The sequence below is a fragment of the Purpureocillium takamizusanense genome, chromosome 2, assembly GCF_022605165.1.
Source record: "Purpureocillium takamizusanense chromosome 2, complete sequence".
Classification (NCBI taxonomy): Eukaryota; Fungi; Ascomycota; class Sordariomycetes; order Hypocreales; family Ophiocordycipitaceae; genus Purpureocillium; species Purpureocillium takamizusanense.
The window spans coordinates 4,866,052-4,884,116 of record NC_063069.1 but is presented as its reverse complement, the minus strand read 5'-3'; the positions used below and the strand labels follow the sequence as shown (position 1 = coordinate 4,884,116).

Sequence of the window (18,065 nt, the reverse complement as noted above, 5' to 3'; positions counted from 1 at the left end):
GCGCCACCCTTGCCTCCCCCGCCGCCCTGCTTCGAAAAAGCAACGCCCCCCGCCCGGCAGTCCATCCGTCCCAATCCGGCGGAGAGCAACATCAATATATTCTGTGCAACATGCACACTGCAGAGCCCGCAGGCCAGGCCGCCCTGGACCCAAGCCGCACAGCCGCAAGCGATGTGTCATGACCCGACGGGTCCTCCGCCCTATCTCTCTCTCCCCCCCCCCCCCCCCCCCCCCCCCCCCCCCCCCCCCCCCCCCCCCCCCCCCCCCCTCCTCTCTGCCTGGTCGTTTGTGGCCCCACGATGGATCAACGCCTCTGTCGAAGCTGGACATGCATGGCCCGTTGGGTGCCGCGGGGCGATACGGCATACGTACTACTCCGTGTGACGTGCGTACGGCAACGATTGCCTTGATCAGAGCCACAAAGGCCGTCATTGATAAAAGGGGCGGCACCCCAATCCCTTCGCTGTGCCGGTCAAGCACCGACCTGGAATGTCGCACGCGCGCTGTAACCACGGCGTGCGTCGACCGGTCCAGCAAGCTTTCGTTAACCGATCAGCTCCCCGGTCGAAGGACCCCATCGCATCGCACATGCATATTAGGACGCACGGCGTTTCTTTTTCCGCGCAGTGTGACGTGCTGGTTCTTGACTTGGCAGGGATGGGCCCGCAGCGGCTGACTGCAACAACTCTTCATCGACATTCACCGGCTCCTGCTGCTGCTGCCCACATGCCCACCTCGCTGGTCTCGCCCTCGCTTGTTCCCTGAGACATGCCTATCATCCTACCTATCTCGTTGGGTGCGGCAAGCATAGGGGAAGACAATAGCCCTTCCTCCATAGGCCAATGCCGCCATGCCGCCCTCACCCGAACCACCACCCCGGTCGGCTCTTGCATGACGCCGTTGCCTGTTGCGGGAGAAGTGGTCCGCAGTAGCGGCAGTGATCATCACCAACTCAGCCCGCGGGCCGCACGCCTCATTTGCCCTTTGGGACGCGCTCCTGGCGGGCATGGGCCATTCCTCGGCGCTGTATCGTGGGCCTTGTGCTCACTTTCGACAACCCACGGGCCGGGGCACTGGGGAACATGAGGCACCACGGGCACGGCACTGTCCGCCTTCTCTCTCGGACAGTGCAGGTTGCAGCAGACTGTGGCGTGAATGTAACGCTGCGACTCGACGCCTTGCCTCGTCCAGGTTCCGTATTACTCTGCCGTTCGCATGTACGCAAAGACCAGGTACATACATATATTGTACATGCGTGTATGCGCCCTTCGACGAGTCGCAGAAGCTCTCCCCTCCCGCACTTGAATCTCGCCGTCCCGTCATTGCCCCTAGTTTTCAAGAGCCCAGTTTGTTGTACCGCAGGTCATCGCATCCCGGAATACCCATCCTGTCAAACTCGCAGGTCCGAGGTTGCTCTGGTCCTACGCACCACAACGAAGAGAGCACGGCAGCACAGCATCGTCTCGCCTGGTGAGAGGAAGGAAGAGAGGGAGGTGTGTCCCGGCGTGCACGAGCAAGGGCATAGTTATAAACACGACAGGCCATGGCGGGCAGGCTACTCGATCCGAGCTCTGCGCTCGCGCGCGAGACCACCCTCGTAGCCTCGTACCACGACGGCGGCTCAGACTACCTCTCTGCCGGCGCCATGAGCCCCAAGACGGCCCTGAGCACGGCGCGCGGCCGTGACAGAGGCCCGCGCAAGCTCATTCTCTGCTTTGACGGCACGGGCAACAAGTTCCACGGCGACGAGAGCGACAGCAACATTCTCAAGATCTTTCGCATGCTCGACCGCACTGCTGGAGACCAGTACCATTATTACCAACGTGAGTCTGTGTAGCCAGCAATTTCAAGGGGGGTGTGACGTGTTTATGGGACCTTTGTTAACAAACGGATGTCGATAGCTGGTATCGGCACCTATGTCGTGTCCGACTCGCTCACGCACACGGGCATGCGAGCCCGCATCAAATCTTGGTACCAAAAGGCCAAGGACTCGGCCATCGGGTCGTCCTTTGACCAGCATGTCGTCGGCGGGTACCGCTTCCTTATGCGCTTCTACAACCCGGGCGATGAGATCTACATGTTTGGGTTCAGCCGCGGCGCCTATATCGCGCGCTTCCTCGCTGAGATGCTCGATCACATCGGCCTGCTATCCCACGGAAATGAGGAGATGGTCAAGTTTGCCTGGAAGGCCTTTGCGCAGTGGCAGTCACGGCGGCGAACGTCGGGACCCGAGTTTGACGCCTTGGATGCGGAGCGCGAGGAGCGCGAGGAGACCGAGTCGGACAGGCAGGCTCACAAGATGCACGAGTTCATGAAGGGCTTTCGCGAGACCTTCTCGCGGCCCGTGGGAAGAATCCGCTTTCTGGGCCTTTTCGACACCGTCAACTCGGTTCCAGAGTTTGAGAATGCGTGGATGCAACGCAGCAAGTTCCCGTACACGGCCCGCAGCAGCGCCAAGGTGATCCGACACGCCGTGAGCATCGACGAGCGGCGGGCCAAGTTCCGACAGGACCTGATGTACCAGAAGCACCCCAAGACCAAGAAGCCCCGCCATCACCATCATCTGCACATGGACCAGTTCCTGGACCCGTTTCGCAGAAGCATTGAGGCACACCGACCGGGGTCATCTCGTGCGTTGCACACCGCCTCGACGACAGAAAATTCAGCTGTTGAGCCGGCAACGACAGACGAGCCTGACACGGGGCGCGAGAGAGCGGCCAGCGCAGCGTTCCTCGCCCCTGATCAAGACAATGAGCGTCGCAACGTACGACAGAGGAGACAGTCAATGGTCCAGGCCCGCTACGCGCCGTATCGCCCCCGATCGCGGTCCCGCCAGCGCGGCCCTGATGGCGACGACCAGTCGTGCGCATCAGGCGCGCCTTCCGAAGACGACTGCGAAGAGGACGAGCAGAGCAAGGACATTGACGAGGTGTGGTTCGCGGGCGGCCACGGCGATATTGGAGGTGGCTGGGATGCTCTCGACGAGCGCAAAAGCGCGAGTCACGTGCCCCTGGCATGGATGGTGAGAGAAGCCATGAAGGCTGGCTTACCGTTCGACATGGACAAGGTAGCCAGCATGGGCTGTATGAGTGACAGCTTCGTCAACCGCTATAGCCCACAGATCGGGAAGCAGACTGGCATACAGAAGCCCGATATTCGCGTTCAGGACGAGACCAACGGCGTCGGGGACGGCATGCCGGCGAGCCCGGACACGATCAACGGCCAGGACCACGCGCCGGACGGGGCTGACGAGACGATGCCACGGTCGACCTTCCACGATTTGATGCACAAGGCGCACACGTCACGCATCCACGACTCGCTCGTGTACGGCGGCGGGCTGGGCATGATCGCGGTGACCGCATGGAACTTTATGGAGTGGCTGCCGTTCCGGCGCATGGACCTGCAGGGCGACGGGTCTTGGAAGCCGATCCGCTGGCCCCTCCCGCGCGGCGAGGTGCGCGACATCCCGGACAACGTGCGCATCCATGGCAGTGTCATCCGCAGGCTCAAGGAGGACGAGACCTACCGGCCCGGGAACCTCATCATCGGCGGAGGCGGGAGGGGCGTGAGGCGCGCGCCGCCCGAGTACGGCATCGGCGAGTGGAAGTGTGTCGCTGAGCACGGGGATCCGATTGGCGAGATTTGGATGAGGAAGCACAAGCCCGGGGAGAGAAATGGAAATTGAGACTGTAATGGGTGATGTGTTGTTTTATTCTCGAAAAGTCGTATCCCTTAATTAATGACATTGACTTATATACGGCGTGCTGTGCTGCGTAGGCCGTGTGGCAGATCGAGGACGGTGATTTGCTGTAAGAACAAGAGTGATATGATATTGACCAGCGACACTGGCTCTAGCATATGTAGCAGATTAAAAATGAGATTAGTACACTCAGAGACTGTCGTGGCTGAAGCTGTAGTACGTGGTGATTGACGACTTGGAATGAAACATGAAAGGAGGAAAAGGCAGTTGACATGTCGTGGCGTGCATTGGCGGAGACTATGCGCCAAGGCGGGTCAGGGGCAGGGAGTGGGCAGTGGGCGGGCCGTCACGTGCAGAACGGCTTTGAGCTCCCTGGAGCAAAGCAAACGTCACCTCATCAAAGCTGCCTCTCCCATCCATCTCCATTTCAACGCAGCATTTGGTTGCCAATGGCCGAACCTACGCTCCGGTAACGCATCCGAAGCTCTCGCACGAGCGAGATCTGCCCGCTGGCCCGCGACAATGCCCATCCCCTTCATCTTCTACATCGTCGAGCACGGCCCGCCCGACTGGCTCCGCGACAACCGATGGGCCATCTTCTACACGACCCTCACCCTCACCTGCCTCTACACCCTCAAGCGCTGGACGGCCGGTCGGTCCAACACCTCGGAGCGCCCCTTGCATGGCAAGGTGGTGATATTCACGGGCGGCACGTCGGGGGTCGGGGCACAGGCCGCGCAGGAGCTCGCCGCCCGTGGCGCCCAGCTGGTCCTGCTCACGCACACGCCGCCGTCGGACCCTTTCCTCGTCGAGTACATACAGGACCTGCGCAACAAGACAAACAACCAGTTGATCTACGCGGAGCAGGTGGACCTCTCCAGTCTGCACAGCATCCGCAAGTTTGCGACTAAGTGGATCGACAATGCGCCGCCCCGCCGTCTCGACATGATTGTGCTCTGCGCGGCGACCCTCACTCCACCGGGGGGTAAGAGGAGGGAGACGGAGGAAGGCATCGAGGAGACGTGGATGGTCAACTTCCTGGCCAACTTTCATCTGCTGGGTATACTGAGCCCGGCCATCAAGGCGCAGCAGTTTGATCGCGACGTGCGCATCATCGTCGCCACGTGCTCGTCGTACATCGGCTCGCCATCGCTCAAGGAGGCTCTCAGCAAGAGTAACTGGTCCCCCGGGAATGCCTACGCGCGCAGCAAGATGGCTCTCAACGTGTTCGCCCAGGCATTCCAGAAGCATCTCGACTCGTACAAGCGGCCCGACCAGCTGCCCATGAACGCGCGCGTCATCATGGTCGACCCAGGCCTGAGCCGCACGCCCGGCACGCGACGATGGCTCACCTGCGGATCCCTCGCCGGTCTTGCCCTGTACCTCGTCGGATACCTGGTGCCGTGGTTCCTGCTCAAGTCACCGTTCCAGGCGGCGCAGTCCATACTCCACGCCGCCATGGACGGAGAGCTGGGCCGCGGCGCCGGCGGCAAGCTGGTCAAGGAGTGCATGGTGGTGGACTTTGCGCGCGCCGAGGTCAAGGACGAGGAGGTGGCCAAGACGCTGTGGGAGGAAAGCGACGCGCTCATCGAACGGGTGGAGAAGGCGCAGGCGAAGAAGCGCGCCGTGGAAAAGGCAGACAGGGACAGGCGCGAGCAGGAGGAGGAGGAGCGCCGCAAGGCAGAGGAGCTGGGCGGGCTGGTGGACGCCATAAAAAGGGGTAAAGAGAAGGAAAAGCAGGCCAAGAAACAAAAGGGCGCCAAGGCAAAGGCCAAGGGCGCCAAATCGGCCGCGGCGGCGTCATCAGTAGCAAAATCATCATCATAGATACAATAGACTTCAAAATTGGTTTCCATGGGCTCCGTTCAGTACGTTTGTGTCCCGACGATCGCACGCGATCCATTCACGCGGACTTGTTGCAGCGCAGTTTTCACCACAGCATGGAGACAAAGGTGTTTGAACCGCCCTTTCCGGTTGTTTGTCCCGCGACGAACGGGATGCCGATCAAAGCGATTCTTGGTTTTCTTCTATATATATATAAGATGCAAACACACGACAAGATTCCTCTTCAACGCTCACTGATGCTGAGTCGAGAAGCACTCTTGTCTCTATTCGACTCGTACTAGAATCGCATCACCTCACCCCGCATCCCTGGTCTCTCTTATACAAGCATCGCCTGAACTCACCCTCATCTCTGGTCGTCCAGTACAAGCATCGCCGCAACTCGCCATCATGGTTTCCCAAATACCAGGACCTTCTCGTGGCCGCCCTCAAAACCCCTTGCCAAGCGGCACCCCCATCCCTAGATGCACGGGGCCGCTGCCCACGGGCGACGTCCAGGACCTGCGCCGGGAGCTGCAGTACCGTCCCCTCTGCACAGATTTCGGCATCCCCCTCCCGCCGCCGTACGTCATCGCCGAGTTCCCTCACGGCGAGCCCATGCGACTGGACATCAACCTGTCGCGCTGCCGCACAGTGCGCCTAGAGCACAGGATGGCGGGGCTGATCCACGGGGTGCTGCTGCGGCAGTGCCTCATCCGGGCGCTGCGCCTGAGCATGTTCAAGTCTGACCTCTGGGACACGCCCGCAGACGACCTGTGGCAGCACCCGGCAGAGGTGGAGAAGCGGATGAAGCGCGGGGGCAAGGCGAAGCGCCGGCCGGCGCCGAACTCGCGTGGCCTCTGGAGGAAGAAGAGGTGCGAGACGGCCGTCGAGCTGCTGCAGCGGGACATTCGAGACCTCGAGGTCGAGTACATCTACCACTGGTATGACCTGCGCGACGTGACGTACATGAGGGAGCTCAAGAAGGAGGTCGAGGATGGGTGGGAGAGGCATGCCGGCCCGATGGGGGGGTCCTGGACGATGCGGCTTGCCGACCCGGGGCAACTTCCGCAAACGAGCTGATGTGGCATGGTGGAAGGGGATGGGATGGGATGGGCGGTGCTGAGGGAAGGCGGGTTTGATTTTTTGACCGGCGGGGTTGGAGTTAGAGTCCGGTGAAAAGGGGGGCGATAGGGGTATGTGGGTTCGCTCTGTCCGGCGAGTTAGGATTTGATGTAGCCAGACTTTGCGTTGAAAATGGTATTCTATTGCCCCTAAGAAGACTTTGTTGCCCCGAAGCTCCAGTCGCAGCTGGAAACTGAGATGGCTGCCGGGTAGTGTCGGGGTTTCCAGTCAGGGGTCAAGGTCCCAGCTGGTATCAACGTCGTAATTTGAAAATGACGAGCGCCTCATGCCAGTTTACACGGTGTACACGCCCGCAGCGCCAGGGGCGGACCCTCTCCCGTTCCATAAGTGTCAAATATACTGCCCCGGAGTGTCGGGTTGGTCCTCGCCCTGGTCCTGGACTTTCATGCCGCTGGACACGTCCGTATAGGAGCTCCACCACCTCGTATAAGCGGTGCCTGCACCTGACGCGCCAGCGTCGCTCGCCGTCCCGCTATCAAAATCGAACATGCCGTCGATGGCGGAGAAGGGGTCGCCGCTCGGAGACGTCGAGGCCGTTGCCCCCGGGGACCAGCTCGCGTGCGCGAGGGAGGGATACTGCGCCAGCAACGCAGCAGGGAGGGGCGCCATGCTCGTCCAGACGCCGGCCGTCGCTGCCGCGGGCGTCGTGGCCATGGTCGCCGTTGTCGCTGTCGTTCCGGCGTGGTGAGAAGGATGGTGGTTGTGGTGGCCGAGTGCAGGGGGCCACGACATGCCGCCGTCGAGATCCATGGGAGATGCCGCTGTGGTGCCAAAGTGCTGGTGCTGCTGAGGGTGGTGTTGGTGGTGCTGGTGCTGGCCCCCGTAGCCCATTTGCAGGTGTTGTTGTTGTGTCATGTTTGACGGTCTCATCGGTGTCATCATGGTTGCTGCGGTCGACATGCCGGGGATTTGCAACGGGGGCAGTTGCTGCACTACCCCCCTATGTTGGTGGTGTTGTTGTTGTTGCTGCTGCTGTTGTTGCTGTTGCTGCTGGTGCTGCCGCATTTCTTGGTCGAATAGGGGTCGGACGCACTCGCTGCCCATGTCGGAGCGGAGGTGCCGAGCGAGGCCGTCGACGCGCGAGAAGGCGCGGCCGCAACCCCACTGGCCGCCAAGGTCGAGGTCGCCGCGGCAGACGAACTGCTTCTCGCCGAGGTGGAGGCGCTCGTGGCGCTTGCGGTCGTGCTGGCGGGCAAAGGCCTTGCCGCAGACGGAGCACTCGAAGGGGCGCTCGTTATTGTGGGTGCGCAGGTGCGAGCGGAGGTTGTAGGAGCGGGTGAAGCTCTTGGAACAAAGCGGACAGGTCAGGTTTGCCGGATACTTTTGCTTGCTGTTGGTAGTAGTGCTGCCGGTAGTAGTCGTAGTAGTCTTAGAGGACGTCGCCGTGTTCGTCTTGGTGGCGCTGCTGCTGCCGCCACTCCGTTGCCCCGGGCCGGCCCTGGGCACAGAGGAGGCCTCACCAAGGGCCGCCGACGACGATGACGACATGGATGCGGCTCTGCTTGGGGCGGCCGCATGGTGGCCAGGAGGGGGGAGGTGCTGCTGCTGTTGATGGCGGTGATGGTGGTGTTGTTGTTGATTTTGGGTGTGGGTGGCTGCTTGCGCGTGGCCCTGTTGGCTCCAGGACGTCGAAGGCGACGGGCCGCCGATCTGAAGTCTATCAAACAGACCTAGAGACCGTGATGGTGGTGGCTGCGGCAGATCGGAGTGTTCGGCTCGCACGCGGCTTGGTGCCTGAGCCGTGGAGTCAGGGGGGGACGGGTCGGCAACGCTGCCGACGCGAGAGCTGGGCTGGGCTGCATAGGGCTGGTGGTCAACGAAGGCGTTGCTTGTCCCGACAACCACGCTGGATGGCGGCGATGACGAGGCGGAACATGAGGATGAAGGGTAGGTGGTGGTACTACAGGAAGCGTGGGGGGTCAGGCTGAGGTTGCTGCTGGTGCTGCTGCAGTCGGGAGCGTTTTCGTGATGCAGCCCCAACAACGCCCGCGTGTGGAGCGAGGCTGCGGAGGAGGAGGTAGAGTCGTCGGCGTCCATTGGAGTCGTCTTCTGCGGCAGCGGCAGCGGTGTCGGCGGAGGCGGCGGCGGCGGCGGCGGCACATGCAGCAGCGGAGGTGGTGGCGGCAGTCAGGATCACATCTCCGCGGTCCCGGTGCCAACATGTCGCGTTGAGCCGGCTCACGAGGGTCAGGTCGGGCATCGGACAGGTGTGTCGTGTGCCCTTCGTATCGACTGTTTATCGGGGGACGGCACATGGGATCGTTGCTTCAAGTAGTATCGATGACAAGAATGACGAAACAAAAACTCGCCGGGGCACCTTTCATCAACGAATGAGTCCGAAAAGGGGGGGCGTCAACTATGGAGTCCCGACGGCTTCTAATGCCAGCCCAAGCCACCGCCCCGGAAACTCGGACTGTCCCGCCTTCAAGTCACCGCCACGACCTAGACATTGATCGGTTCCTTTTTGGCGGTCCCCCCCTTTCCCCTCCCCTCCCTACTTCTCCTCCTCCTGTCAACCACGTACTAACGTTACTACTACTGCCAACGTTACTAAGCTTTTAGACGGAGCTTCTTCTCTCCCTGCTGCGCTCACACTGCCCTCGGCGTGACAAAAGGCCTACCGGCTGTGGCTTGTGGCCTTGCCCTGCGGCTGCGCCATGCACACCACTGCCGGGGCAGGCATCTTCCCATCACACGATGCGTCCGTTGTCTGTCGGGGAGCATGCCCGTTTCGCCAGAGACTATGATTTGTTTTGCTTTCCCCCCTTCATCTTCCATTGAGACGTTGTTGGGAGCTGAACTCAAACCGCGTCGTATGCCGGCGGACCACTTACACCCGTCGATTTCTTTTCTGTCGTCTCGTTTCCCCTTCACTTTGTCCATTCATCGGCGTAAACAGACTGCGCTTGACGTGCGGACGACATGACAGCTCTCGTTGGTCTCTGATGCTGATGCTGCTGCTGCCGCCGCGGCCGCCCGCCACCACCACGTGCAGTTAAGAACTTTTGCTCCCATTTACGCACTGACACCCCTCAAGCGCACCCGTCGTCGTGAGAAAAAAAAATGACACCATTACCCACCGAAAAGTCCAGTGCAGAGCCCTCAACGGTGCTTCCTCAGTTCCCCCCCCCCTCCCTCCGAGGCCAATGCTACTCCCTGAGAAACCTGACTGGACGGGATGCGACGTATAAGCCACGCTCCCCACGCGGCCACCGTTTTCCCAAAAGGGGCAGCGCCGGTCGGGGCGATTGGACGCCACCGCCGTTGGTTGAAGGTTCGAGGCCTTAGGTACGTGGGAGTGCCCCATATGGACTGAGTAATGTCCTCACACGCCGTCATAGTGCTCCACGTCTTGCATCTGGCATAGCGGGGCCGTGGTGATCACCGCTCCACGCTGGAACATCAATTGTAGATTCGACAGCAACACGGGAGACTCTTTCAGCATCAAAATGACTCCAGGCATCTCGCCAGTAAAACGTCAATGCCGTGTGCCTGTTGGTCCTCATGTTTGCAGGACACTAATGCATTGTCCGGTGTGGGCTTAATATGTATGTACATGTGCGTCCCTGCTCTTAAGAACATGGAGTAAGATGCTCAAGTCTCCAAAGAAATTAGAAGAAAAAAACATGCCGTGCCTCTGCATTTGATTTATCACAGGGTTGTTCCAGGAAAGGTAACCACCAGACCCCTGCCACAACAGCCAGGTCCTCCGACTGGACCGTCTACGAGACACCCGCGGACCGTCGTGCGCTGACACGCGACTATTGTCCAGGAAGGGGCGCTGCGATGAGATGAATGCCATCACGATAAACGAAACTGGTCCGACGGGCATTCATGCGGCGTGGCAGTACTGTCTCAGTTCCGCGGGAGGCTGACCGCTGGACAAGACGCTGCCTCCCTATGCGTTGGGGGATATGATTGATGATTTCCCCCTTGAACAGCTGCCCGTCCTGCAGGGGCACGCTTCATTCCTCTCCCCCCCGAACGGAGCACACGAGGAAACAGGCAGCAGCCAAAAAATTGACTATGCCATGCGCTCAGCCTCGTAATTGTGGAGAGGCGGGCCAAGTATTGATCAACATCTCACACGACCTCTTCCAGCCGCCAGTCCCGCTGGCACGAGGTATCAACGACAAGATGAACGTCATAGCTCAATGGCTTTCCGAAGAGCGACTATGAACACGATGTAAATCCGGACGAGAACTTTCGTTACCTCCGTCGGCTTGTCCCGAACAGCCGCCATGAAATTAACGAAACACGTGCACTCAGTGCAACCCGAGTGCGGAATGGTCCCTTTTCCAAAACCTAAATTCGGCAAAGGCACCACCTCAAGCTCAGGAGCAAAAGAAATCAGCCCGTCAGTCGACCATGCCTCGAGGCTCGGCAGATTTTCTCGGCTGGCATAGACCAAATTCCAGGCTTGGGATGGCTCAACACTGCCCGCCACCTCTTCTCGTTCCGTGACGTTTTCGTTCCGCGACGTTAGGGCCCACGCCAAACTAGTGCAACGCCTCCCGGAGCGCCACAGCCTCTTGCCTCATGTTGAGTACGGAGTACATGGGCTGTGAATTCCGGCTGTCTTTCTTAATTCTATGGGATACAGCCGACGCTATCACGGGGCACTGGTGCGCACTTCGTTATGCACGCCCGTTGTGGCCGCCCCTTGAAATGTCCCAGCCACAGGCACCGAGTATGATCTAGATGTTGACTGGATAGCACCATAGGAGGACTAGTCGTGGACGTTTCGCGGATCGCCAGCGGGATTGGACATCAAACCATGCTAACAGTCATTGACAATATCCCCGATGTTAATGCCGCGTTGTGGCTTGCACAGTACTTGTACCGAGACCGACGCGACTAAGCCATGCAACGACTCCCGATTATTTTTCCCAGACAACACCAGACTCGTTGATAACATCATTTAGAGGACGCGGGAGGCATTGGAGAGACTGGAATGCGCGGTGAGCAAGTTTCGTGGTGGCGGAGTAAGCCTGCAGTCAGGTCGCGCACGGTGGCTGGGCTGCGCCTTCGAACACAAGCCCTACAACACCAAAGCTACGATGACATGATTTAGGCTCTCCGATCAACATATGCTTAACTCCTTCCGAATCCGCCGGAGATCTAGCCTGACTAGGCAGGCGAAACGGTTTGAAAAAGGGGCTGGGAAAGAAAGGCGAGCGACGAGAGCAACGACTATGAAGTGACGAGCAGGCCAGAGAAGCCCTAGAACATGAATGGCTGAGGTAGCATCATTGCCTTGACCACGTGCAGATACCTTTCAACTAACCAGAGCGTCGAGCGTCCCAGGGAGGAAAGTTTCATCTCACTTGCAGTCTCTGCGCCGATTAGCGAGCATATTGAGATCACGTATAGAACAGATTGAGTATCTTGGCACCCCCAGACCATCTGATGAGCATACGTAGCACGTAATCAGGGATCTCCGCACAGGACTAAGCCGTTGCCCTTGCCGCGTATAGCTTCACAAGTATCCACGAAGTACTAGCATCATGCCCCACTGTGCGAGGTATTGTCTTCCACTCTCGTTCCGGTTCCGGCGGAGAAAGTTGACTGTTACGTAGTTCTTGGCTCCATCCTTTGGAGGATTACACCGCCCCTCGTGAGCATGCCAATATTCCTCTCTTTGTGATCATTCAGACCTCGCGTGACACACCATCGAATCTCCCAGTCCGTAACAAGTCTGGAGCAAGATTGCAGAGCCCCATCTGTTTTGAAGATTTCCGCACCACGCGATAGCTGCGCCCCCCCGAGGCATGACAGACCGATAGTCAACTTTGCCACAGCGGCGAGGTCAAGTTTGAAACAAGATCCTGTAACTGCATCTAATCACTGTGCCCGTTTCAAACTAAGGATCAACACCAACCGTCCGCCTGCCTAAAAAGTTTTGTTACAATTCGCGTCGCGACTCTCTACACTCGAGTTCTTTCATTTCCGCGTCCCTCCGCGGCGTCTACGGTCATTCCGTTCGTCACTTGCAGACGGGTGGAATCTGAGACAAATTCGGGGTGTATGGCATTCATAAGTTTGTTGAGGTTGAAAGAGGTCGCTATGTTCCGATTTTATTGTTGCAAAGTAATTCCAACTATGTATCATCTGTATGTGAATCCGATTAGAATGCTTCGCCGTGTCTGACATGCCCGCCGGATCCAGAATGCCTTTGCCGTCGTGCCTAGTCGCACCACTTCACAACATAACTGCATGTCTTGCAGACCAAGTGGTTGCGTCAACACGATTCTTGTATTTATCCCGTCTGACGTTTCTATTTCTTCGAGATCTGACGCTGAAGGAACAAGCAAATACCAGAAGGAGATACTCCACTGCCGGGAGGGCCCTATAGGGTCGTCAAACATGGTGACATACGTTCAAGTGTTTCTAGTCGTATGTAGGTGCATTTTACACGTAGCGCCGTGGTCGGAAGTGCGTAGCTGCTTAGACGATGTCTATACTGTTAGCCATGACAAAAACAATAGGTGCGCTCATTAACTTTGCATACCTTTACTCCCGATATCTGCTCTCTCGTTGCCAGTTCCAACGCGTGCTACTGTTGCTGTGCGAGACCGATCAGGATGACCACCAAGTACGGGTTCTGCTGGGGTCTTGCTGCGACTTCAGTAGCACAGTCCTTCTCAACTTGCTCCCAACCAACACCGGAGTGGCTCGACCACGTTGCTTGATAATGTACGAGTTTAGATTTTTCTCGTACCGCGCGTGAGCCGATACTACCGCCGTCGACACGATGAGGCGCTCGACACGTTTCGTTGGGCTGAAAGCATATCCGCTGTTGTGCCTAGCCGTCATAGCCATCGAGGCGATGATCGTGTCGGTGGCTCGACGAGAGAACGAACTCCGAGGCAGGGGCTGCAGTCGGATGAGCAGTAGACGATGGTGGGCGACGCAACCTTGATTGTTACATGTCAATGTACGACCAGGAGTTTGTTTGAGTCGAACGTTGATTGTCGGCCGTGTCTAGTATTTGCGGTGGTGGGTGGCAATGGCGTGTGACGACCCCAAGCGTCCCAGCGGCGAGCAGCAGCTGTAGTCCCACGATGAGTCCGAGGTTAAGATGCACATACCCCCAATCGAATAGCTTAAGAACAACTGTATCCAAGGGGGCTAGACCGGGGACCATTTGAAGATAGTTGGACTCAGCGACGCTTGCGATAAAGCCTGCTGCAAACAGCGACATGCGCCAGGCCAACGCGGCCCCGTTACCTTGCTGCGGGCCCCCGTAGTAGGATTTGAACGGGTAGCTCTGGAACTGATCCCGGGACCTGCTGCAGTTCGCTGCGTTCAAAGCAGCACCAAATCCCTGAAGTGCGATGGCCGCTGAGGCCACCGTCGCGACGAAGTCGCTGACTTCGTGCTCTACCAGCACAGCATTAGTGACGTGCTCGGCGGAAACATTGCACCTATAGTGCCACGAGTCCGTTGACGACGCCTCGAGGACATTGATAATGCTCCACCTAGTCGTCAGGTCCGGCTGTTCTGAGTCGGTCATGAAGAGCGTTTGGTTCAAACCGCTGGAGTTGGGAAGCCCGATACGAGTCTTGTGGCCATCATCGAGGGTGACTGTCGTGTTCCAGGCGTCATCATTGAGGACCTTATGGCTGCTACAAGTCGTCAAAAAAGTTATGGAGCGATTCGTCGCCACCCGCGTTTCGCCTGGCTGTCTCCCAGACGCGTTATATACGGTTGCCTCGTAAAAAACATATGTATGTCGGGTTGAGTCCCTATCGCTAAATATGTTGGGCTGCTTCATGCTCTCGATAGTGCCAGGACGCGGCAGGTACTCGTCCATGCCCAAGCGGACACTATGATCGGTATATGATCCATGCCTGATTCGCGTCGGCGGAGTGACCAATATTAATGTCAGGTAAGGGCGGGGTCTTACGTCTTGGCGATATACCGCAGCTGCTCGGGACTAGCAGTCTCTGGTTTCACGTCCCCAATAGAAGACAGGTTTGGCACAAACACCATCCCCGGAGCCGTCACAGCGATTATCTCCGAAGAGTCCACATTGTACGTCAATCCGATTGTTGCGACGGCAATCTGCGCGGCCTGGGGTGAAGCGGTTAGAAGAGACTGGAGCCAAGGCACATTCCCAGAAAGACATACCAAGTTGATGGAAAGCCAGAACAGGACAAACGACCGCACGATCCAATCACGCGATATCCACCCCAACTGTATCATGCAGCTAAGGTGTTCGCTGTTCAATATAAGCTCGGCCTGGGCGGCGTATTAGCATTCTGCCTCAACGTCCCCAAAATTCTCAGCACTCTCGTACCTCCTTGGACGAGTATTGTCGTAGGCTTAGCAGCCACCAACGCAGTTCTCTTACCATGGCCTTGAGCGAGCTGGCGGTGCTCAACCCCAGACCTATGGACAGCCCTGTCATGACGACATTGAACTCCCGCTTCTTGTCGCTAGCCATGGCGATCCTGCTGGAATAACTCCAGAGAACGAGGTATACGGACACGGCCAATGTGACAGTTACGAGCCATTTCGCCAGTGCTGTGAGGATAATCCGTCTGTGCTGCGTGCTCCGCCCCATGATAGGAGGATTCGAGTCGGGATCATCGTGGATGCTGTCTACGGCGTCTTGAGCTGCCGACTTGTCCATTCTCTCTCACTCACTAATCCTCAATCCGTGGATTCTCGTCATTCATCTAAAGGTCCAAAGCCGGTGTTCATGACGCAAAATATGGAGGAGGATGCAGACAGTAATTGACATTTTCTTAATCGACAAAATCTCAGACAGCTGAACTAGCCATTGAGTGCGCGAGCTCAGGGACATCAAGAATTTGCCATCATCAATGCCGGCCGCCACCAGCTTCAAGCCACAGGGGCTTCAAAACGATTTGGTGCCAACCCAGGTTAGTTTAGCTCATTGCCAGTCAGGGATGGACTCGGCAAACTTTCACGATGAAGTCCAGCTAGTGGCTCTCTCCGCAAGGCTGAGCAGCGAGCACAGCAGCAAAACTCCACAGGAACTTCGGAATCTCAGCCATCTCATTGGACCGTCACCATATTTCGGTCAACTGCCGTGAGTCCGGCATGTCCGTGACAGAGCCGATCTATTGCCCATTTGAGACATCCCATGCGACGTTCGTTTTCTTCGTTTGCACTGCTGACATCTGCATTTGGCCTCAATCCGCGATTAAACCCACGTCTGTGCCGTCCGACTCCAAGCGGAGATAAGACGCATCAACCCACGTGCTGCGAACGGGAACGTGCCACGCTACGGGCGAGACATGTATTCAAATTTTGAGTCGTACGAAGTACCCAATCATGCTCCTCGAATTGAAGCCTAGAAATCCCCTTGGATGTTGGTCTGGCTCGTCTCACACGGCCAGGAATTCAGGGCTGGCGTCAAAATTAAATCTCGTCAGCTCAGAAGGCCAATTTGAGTCTGGTTGGGGTTGAAGATTCTTTTAATTCTTGTTCAGTTTTCAGTAGTGTAATGAGTTCGTATTCATCCAACGATGAAACATCCCAAGTTGATGCATGGGCCTGATGGACAGGGAAGAGATTTGGAGGCGTCAAACACTTTTTCCCCCATGCCAAGTACGTGAGGTATACTGTATGTCATTTCTGATCGCATAGAGCTTTGGCATACTGGAGCAAGAAAACCTCGCAACATATTGGTGAGGATTTTCGAAGGTGATGGTTGAAAGGTCAGGCCGGCGAGTCCATAACACAATAGAACCTAGTTCATGAGGTCGGCTATATTGAACGGTCCGACTTGGCCACCAGCCGGAAACGAGATCGGCCGAACGTAGATGAAGCTCGCTGCGTAATGGCATTATGTCTCAACTGAGCGGGCCCCGCTCAGCTCTACATGGCGTCTCCGCCCAGTCGACTGTCACAGATGGCTTGTGTAACAGCACGACTCTGTTTCCGTCGAAGCCCTCCGTTGATTACAATTAAGCGGGTAACACGAACATCCCCGGTGCCTCCTCTTTTACTCCGGCATTGCCGACTGTGAGATACGTGCAGCTCACTGTACTAGTAAAAGGACAGGTTGCAAAGTCGCGTTGCAGCAACGTCACAGAAAACAACTACCACGAGTGGGTGTGTGGAGATGGAGGTAACGATGGGTGTTGTAGATATGTTCCGTACCATTCGCAACGAGGTAAATTGAATAGAATATCTAATGTGATTACCTAGGGAGAGGTAACGGGTCTGGCCTTGATATGGTAGCTATAGTGTTGAGAATCAGGACGTCACCTTCTCCCCAGGCAAGAACGCGAATGCGTCCGGTCGCGTACAGCGCGTAAAGGGCTGTTTCTGTACGTGCCACAGCCTAACTACATGCAGGCTGGGACCTTCGGTTGAGACTAGACGTACAAGATGATCCTTTCGTCTCTCAACTACGGGCAGGAAAGTTCAGCCGGCGAATACACGACGGGCCGACTTTCTGGAACCGATGTCGGTTCTACCCGGTAGCGACCGCTCGAGACACAAATCGCTGAAGAAAGCCCGGGCTTTCCAAGGGCCATGTTACACGATAGCCGGCGGGGCAACGGTCAACGCCTGTCTCTGCACCTCCGCTTGCGAGTTGTCCATTTGCGCTGTGGGTAGGCATGGGGGGTCTCACACAAGCCTCGGGCTGCCCTGACCGCGGCATCACGGCCGATGGCGTTGGTTCCACAAGACTTCGTGCAAGGGCGAGATAGGAAGGAGAAAAACGTGGACCGGGGCCACCAGTGTCCTGGACTCGGCCATACTGTTGGCTGAGTCGTCGACAAGCGCCCGCTGGCCATAGCTTCGACGTGTAACCGCACTGTTTGATCGCAGAGAGCAAGTGCTCCGTGCTTTAGCTGGTTGCACGTTCAACCAACACAACTTCCTTATGAGCGGCGCCATCTCGGAAACGGAACGCATGCTCAGTGAGTGAGCAGCCACGCCTTGTGTCTCCGTTCTTTGACTTGACACGGCTAGACACACGGCGGCTCATCGCTTGTGACCTTGGAACTCGGACGAAATCTGCTTGCGGAAACTCGCCTTGGCTTAGTCTTATCAGAGAAAGGCAGGTGTTCCCCGGGTACTGCCAATTCTGTGCAATGGCGCTCAGGGGCAGGGGCCGTTGGCGAGACTGTCATGTTAGGCGAGCAGAAGGTGGCAATCTACTGGAAAATTGGTCGCGATGGTCAATCCAAGTAGAACGGCTCATGAAACGGTTGGTCGCCCCTCGCACTCTATATGTCATACGGCGAGAAGCTGACTAGAACTCGAGACGAATACGCGCCATTACGCGATGGCCTGCCTTAGTCTCGTGGTTACAGGCAGTATAAGTGCATCTTTCGCGCATACGAGGCTGCGATGGGGCCTAGAGAGTTTCGGGGTTTCATCTCGATCGGGCTAAGACTCCCGTTGAAGC

General features: G+C 57.6%; 5 protein-coding genes across 5 annotated transcripts; 3 read left to right on the top strand and 2 right to left on the bottom strand.

Moving 5' to 3' along the window:
- The first annotated feature begins 267 nt into the window (after positions 1-267).
- JDV02_003263 (uncharacterized protein) lies at positions 268-3,744 on the top strand. The gene is made up of 2 exons (XM_047984373.1): positions 268-1,823; positions 1,902-3,744. Exons 1-2 carry the CDS (start codon positions 1,544-1,546, stop codon positions 3,683-3,685), a joined length of 2,064 nt encoding a protein of 687 aa, XP_047840347.1. The 5' UTR covers positions 268-1,543; the 3' UTR covers positions 3,686-3,744.
- Positions 3,745-4,109: 365 nt separating this feature from the next.
- JDV02_003262 (uncharacterized protein) lies at positions 4,110-5,541 on the top strand. The gene has a single exon (XM_047984372.1). The coding sequence runs from the start codon at positions 4,223-4,225 to the stop codon at positions 5,525-5,527; it is 1,305 nt and encodes a 434-aa protein (XP_047840346.1). The 5' UTR covers positions 4,110-4,222; the 3' UTR covers positions 5,528-5,541.
- A 391-nt stretch (positions 5,542-5,932) lies between these two features.
- On the top strand, positions 5,933-6,604 carry JDV02_003261 (uncharacterized protein; the record flags this gene model as incomplete). Its single annotated transcript, XM_047984371.1, has 1 exon — positions 5,933-6,604. One exon carries the CDS (start codon positions 5,933-5,935, stop codon positions 6,602-6,604), a length of 672 nt encoding a protein of 223 aa, XP_047840345.1.
- A 393-nt stretch (positions 6,605-6,997) lies between these two features.
- On the bottom strand, positions 6,998-8,704 carry CRZ1_2 (DNA-binding transcription factor; the record flags this gene model as incomplete). The annotated part of the gene is made up of 1 exon (XM_047984370.1): positions 6,998-8,704. The coding sequence occupies one exon, from the start codon at positions 8,702-8,704 to the stop codon at positions 6,998-7,000; it is 1,707 nt and encodes a 568-aa protein (XP_047840344.1).
- Positions 8,705-12,714: 4,010 nt separating this feature from the next.
- On the bottom strand, positions 12,715-15,305 carry JDV02_003259 (uncharacterized protein; the record flags this gene model as incomplete). Its single annotated transcript, XM_047984369.1, has 5 exons — positions 12,715-13,125; positions 13,179-14,520; positions 14,577-14,743; positions 14,801-14,911; positions 14,970-15,305. 4 exons carry the CDS (start codon positions 15,303-15,305, stop codon positions 13,593-13,595), a joined length of 1,542 nt encoding a protein of 513 aa, XP_047840343.1. The 3' UTR covers positions 12,715-13,125; positions 13,179-13,592.
- Between the last annotated feature and the right edge of the window lie 2,760 nt (positions 15,306-18,065).

Coding starts and splice junctions, on each gene's coding strand:
- JDV02_003263 (XM_047984373.1), top strand. CDS start 1,544: ATGGCGGGCAGGCTACTCGATCCGAGCTCTGCGCTCGCGCGCGAGACC. Junction 1,824..1,901: donor CCAGTACCATTATTACCAAC/GTGAGTCTGTGT, acceptor GGATGTCGATAG/CTGGTATCGGCACCTATGTC.
- JDV02_003262 (XM_047984372.1), top strand. CDS start 4,223: ATGCCCATCCCCTTCATCTTCTACATCGTCGAGCACGGCCCGCCCGAC.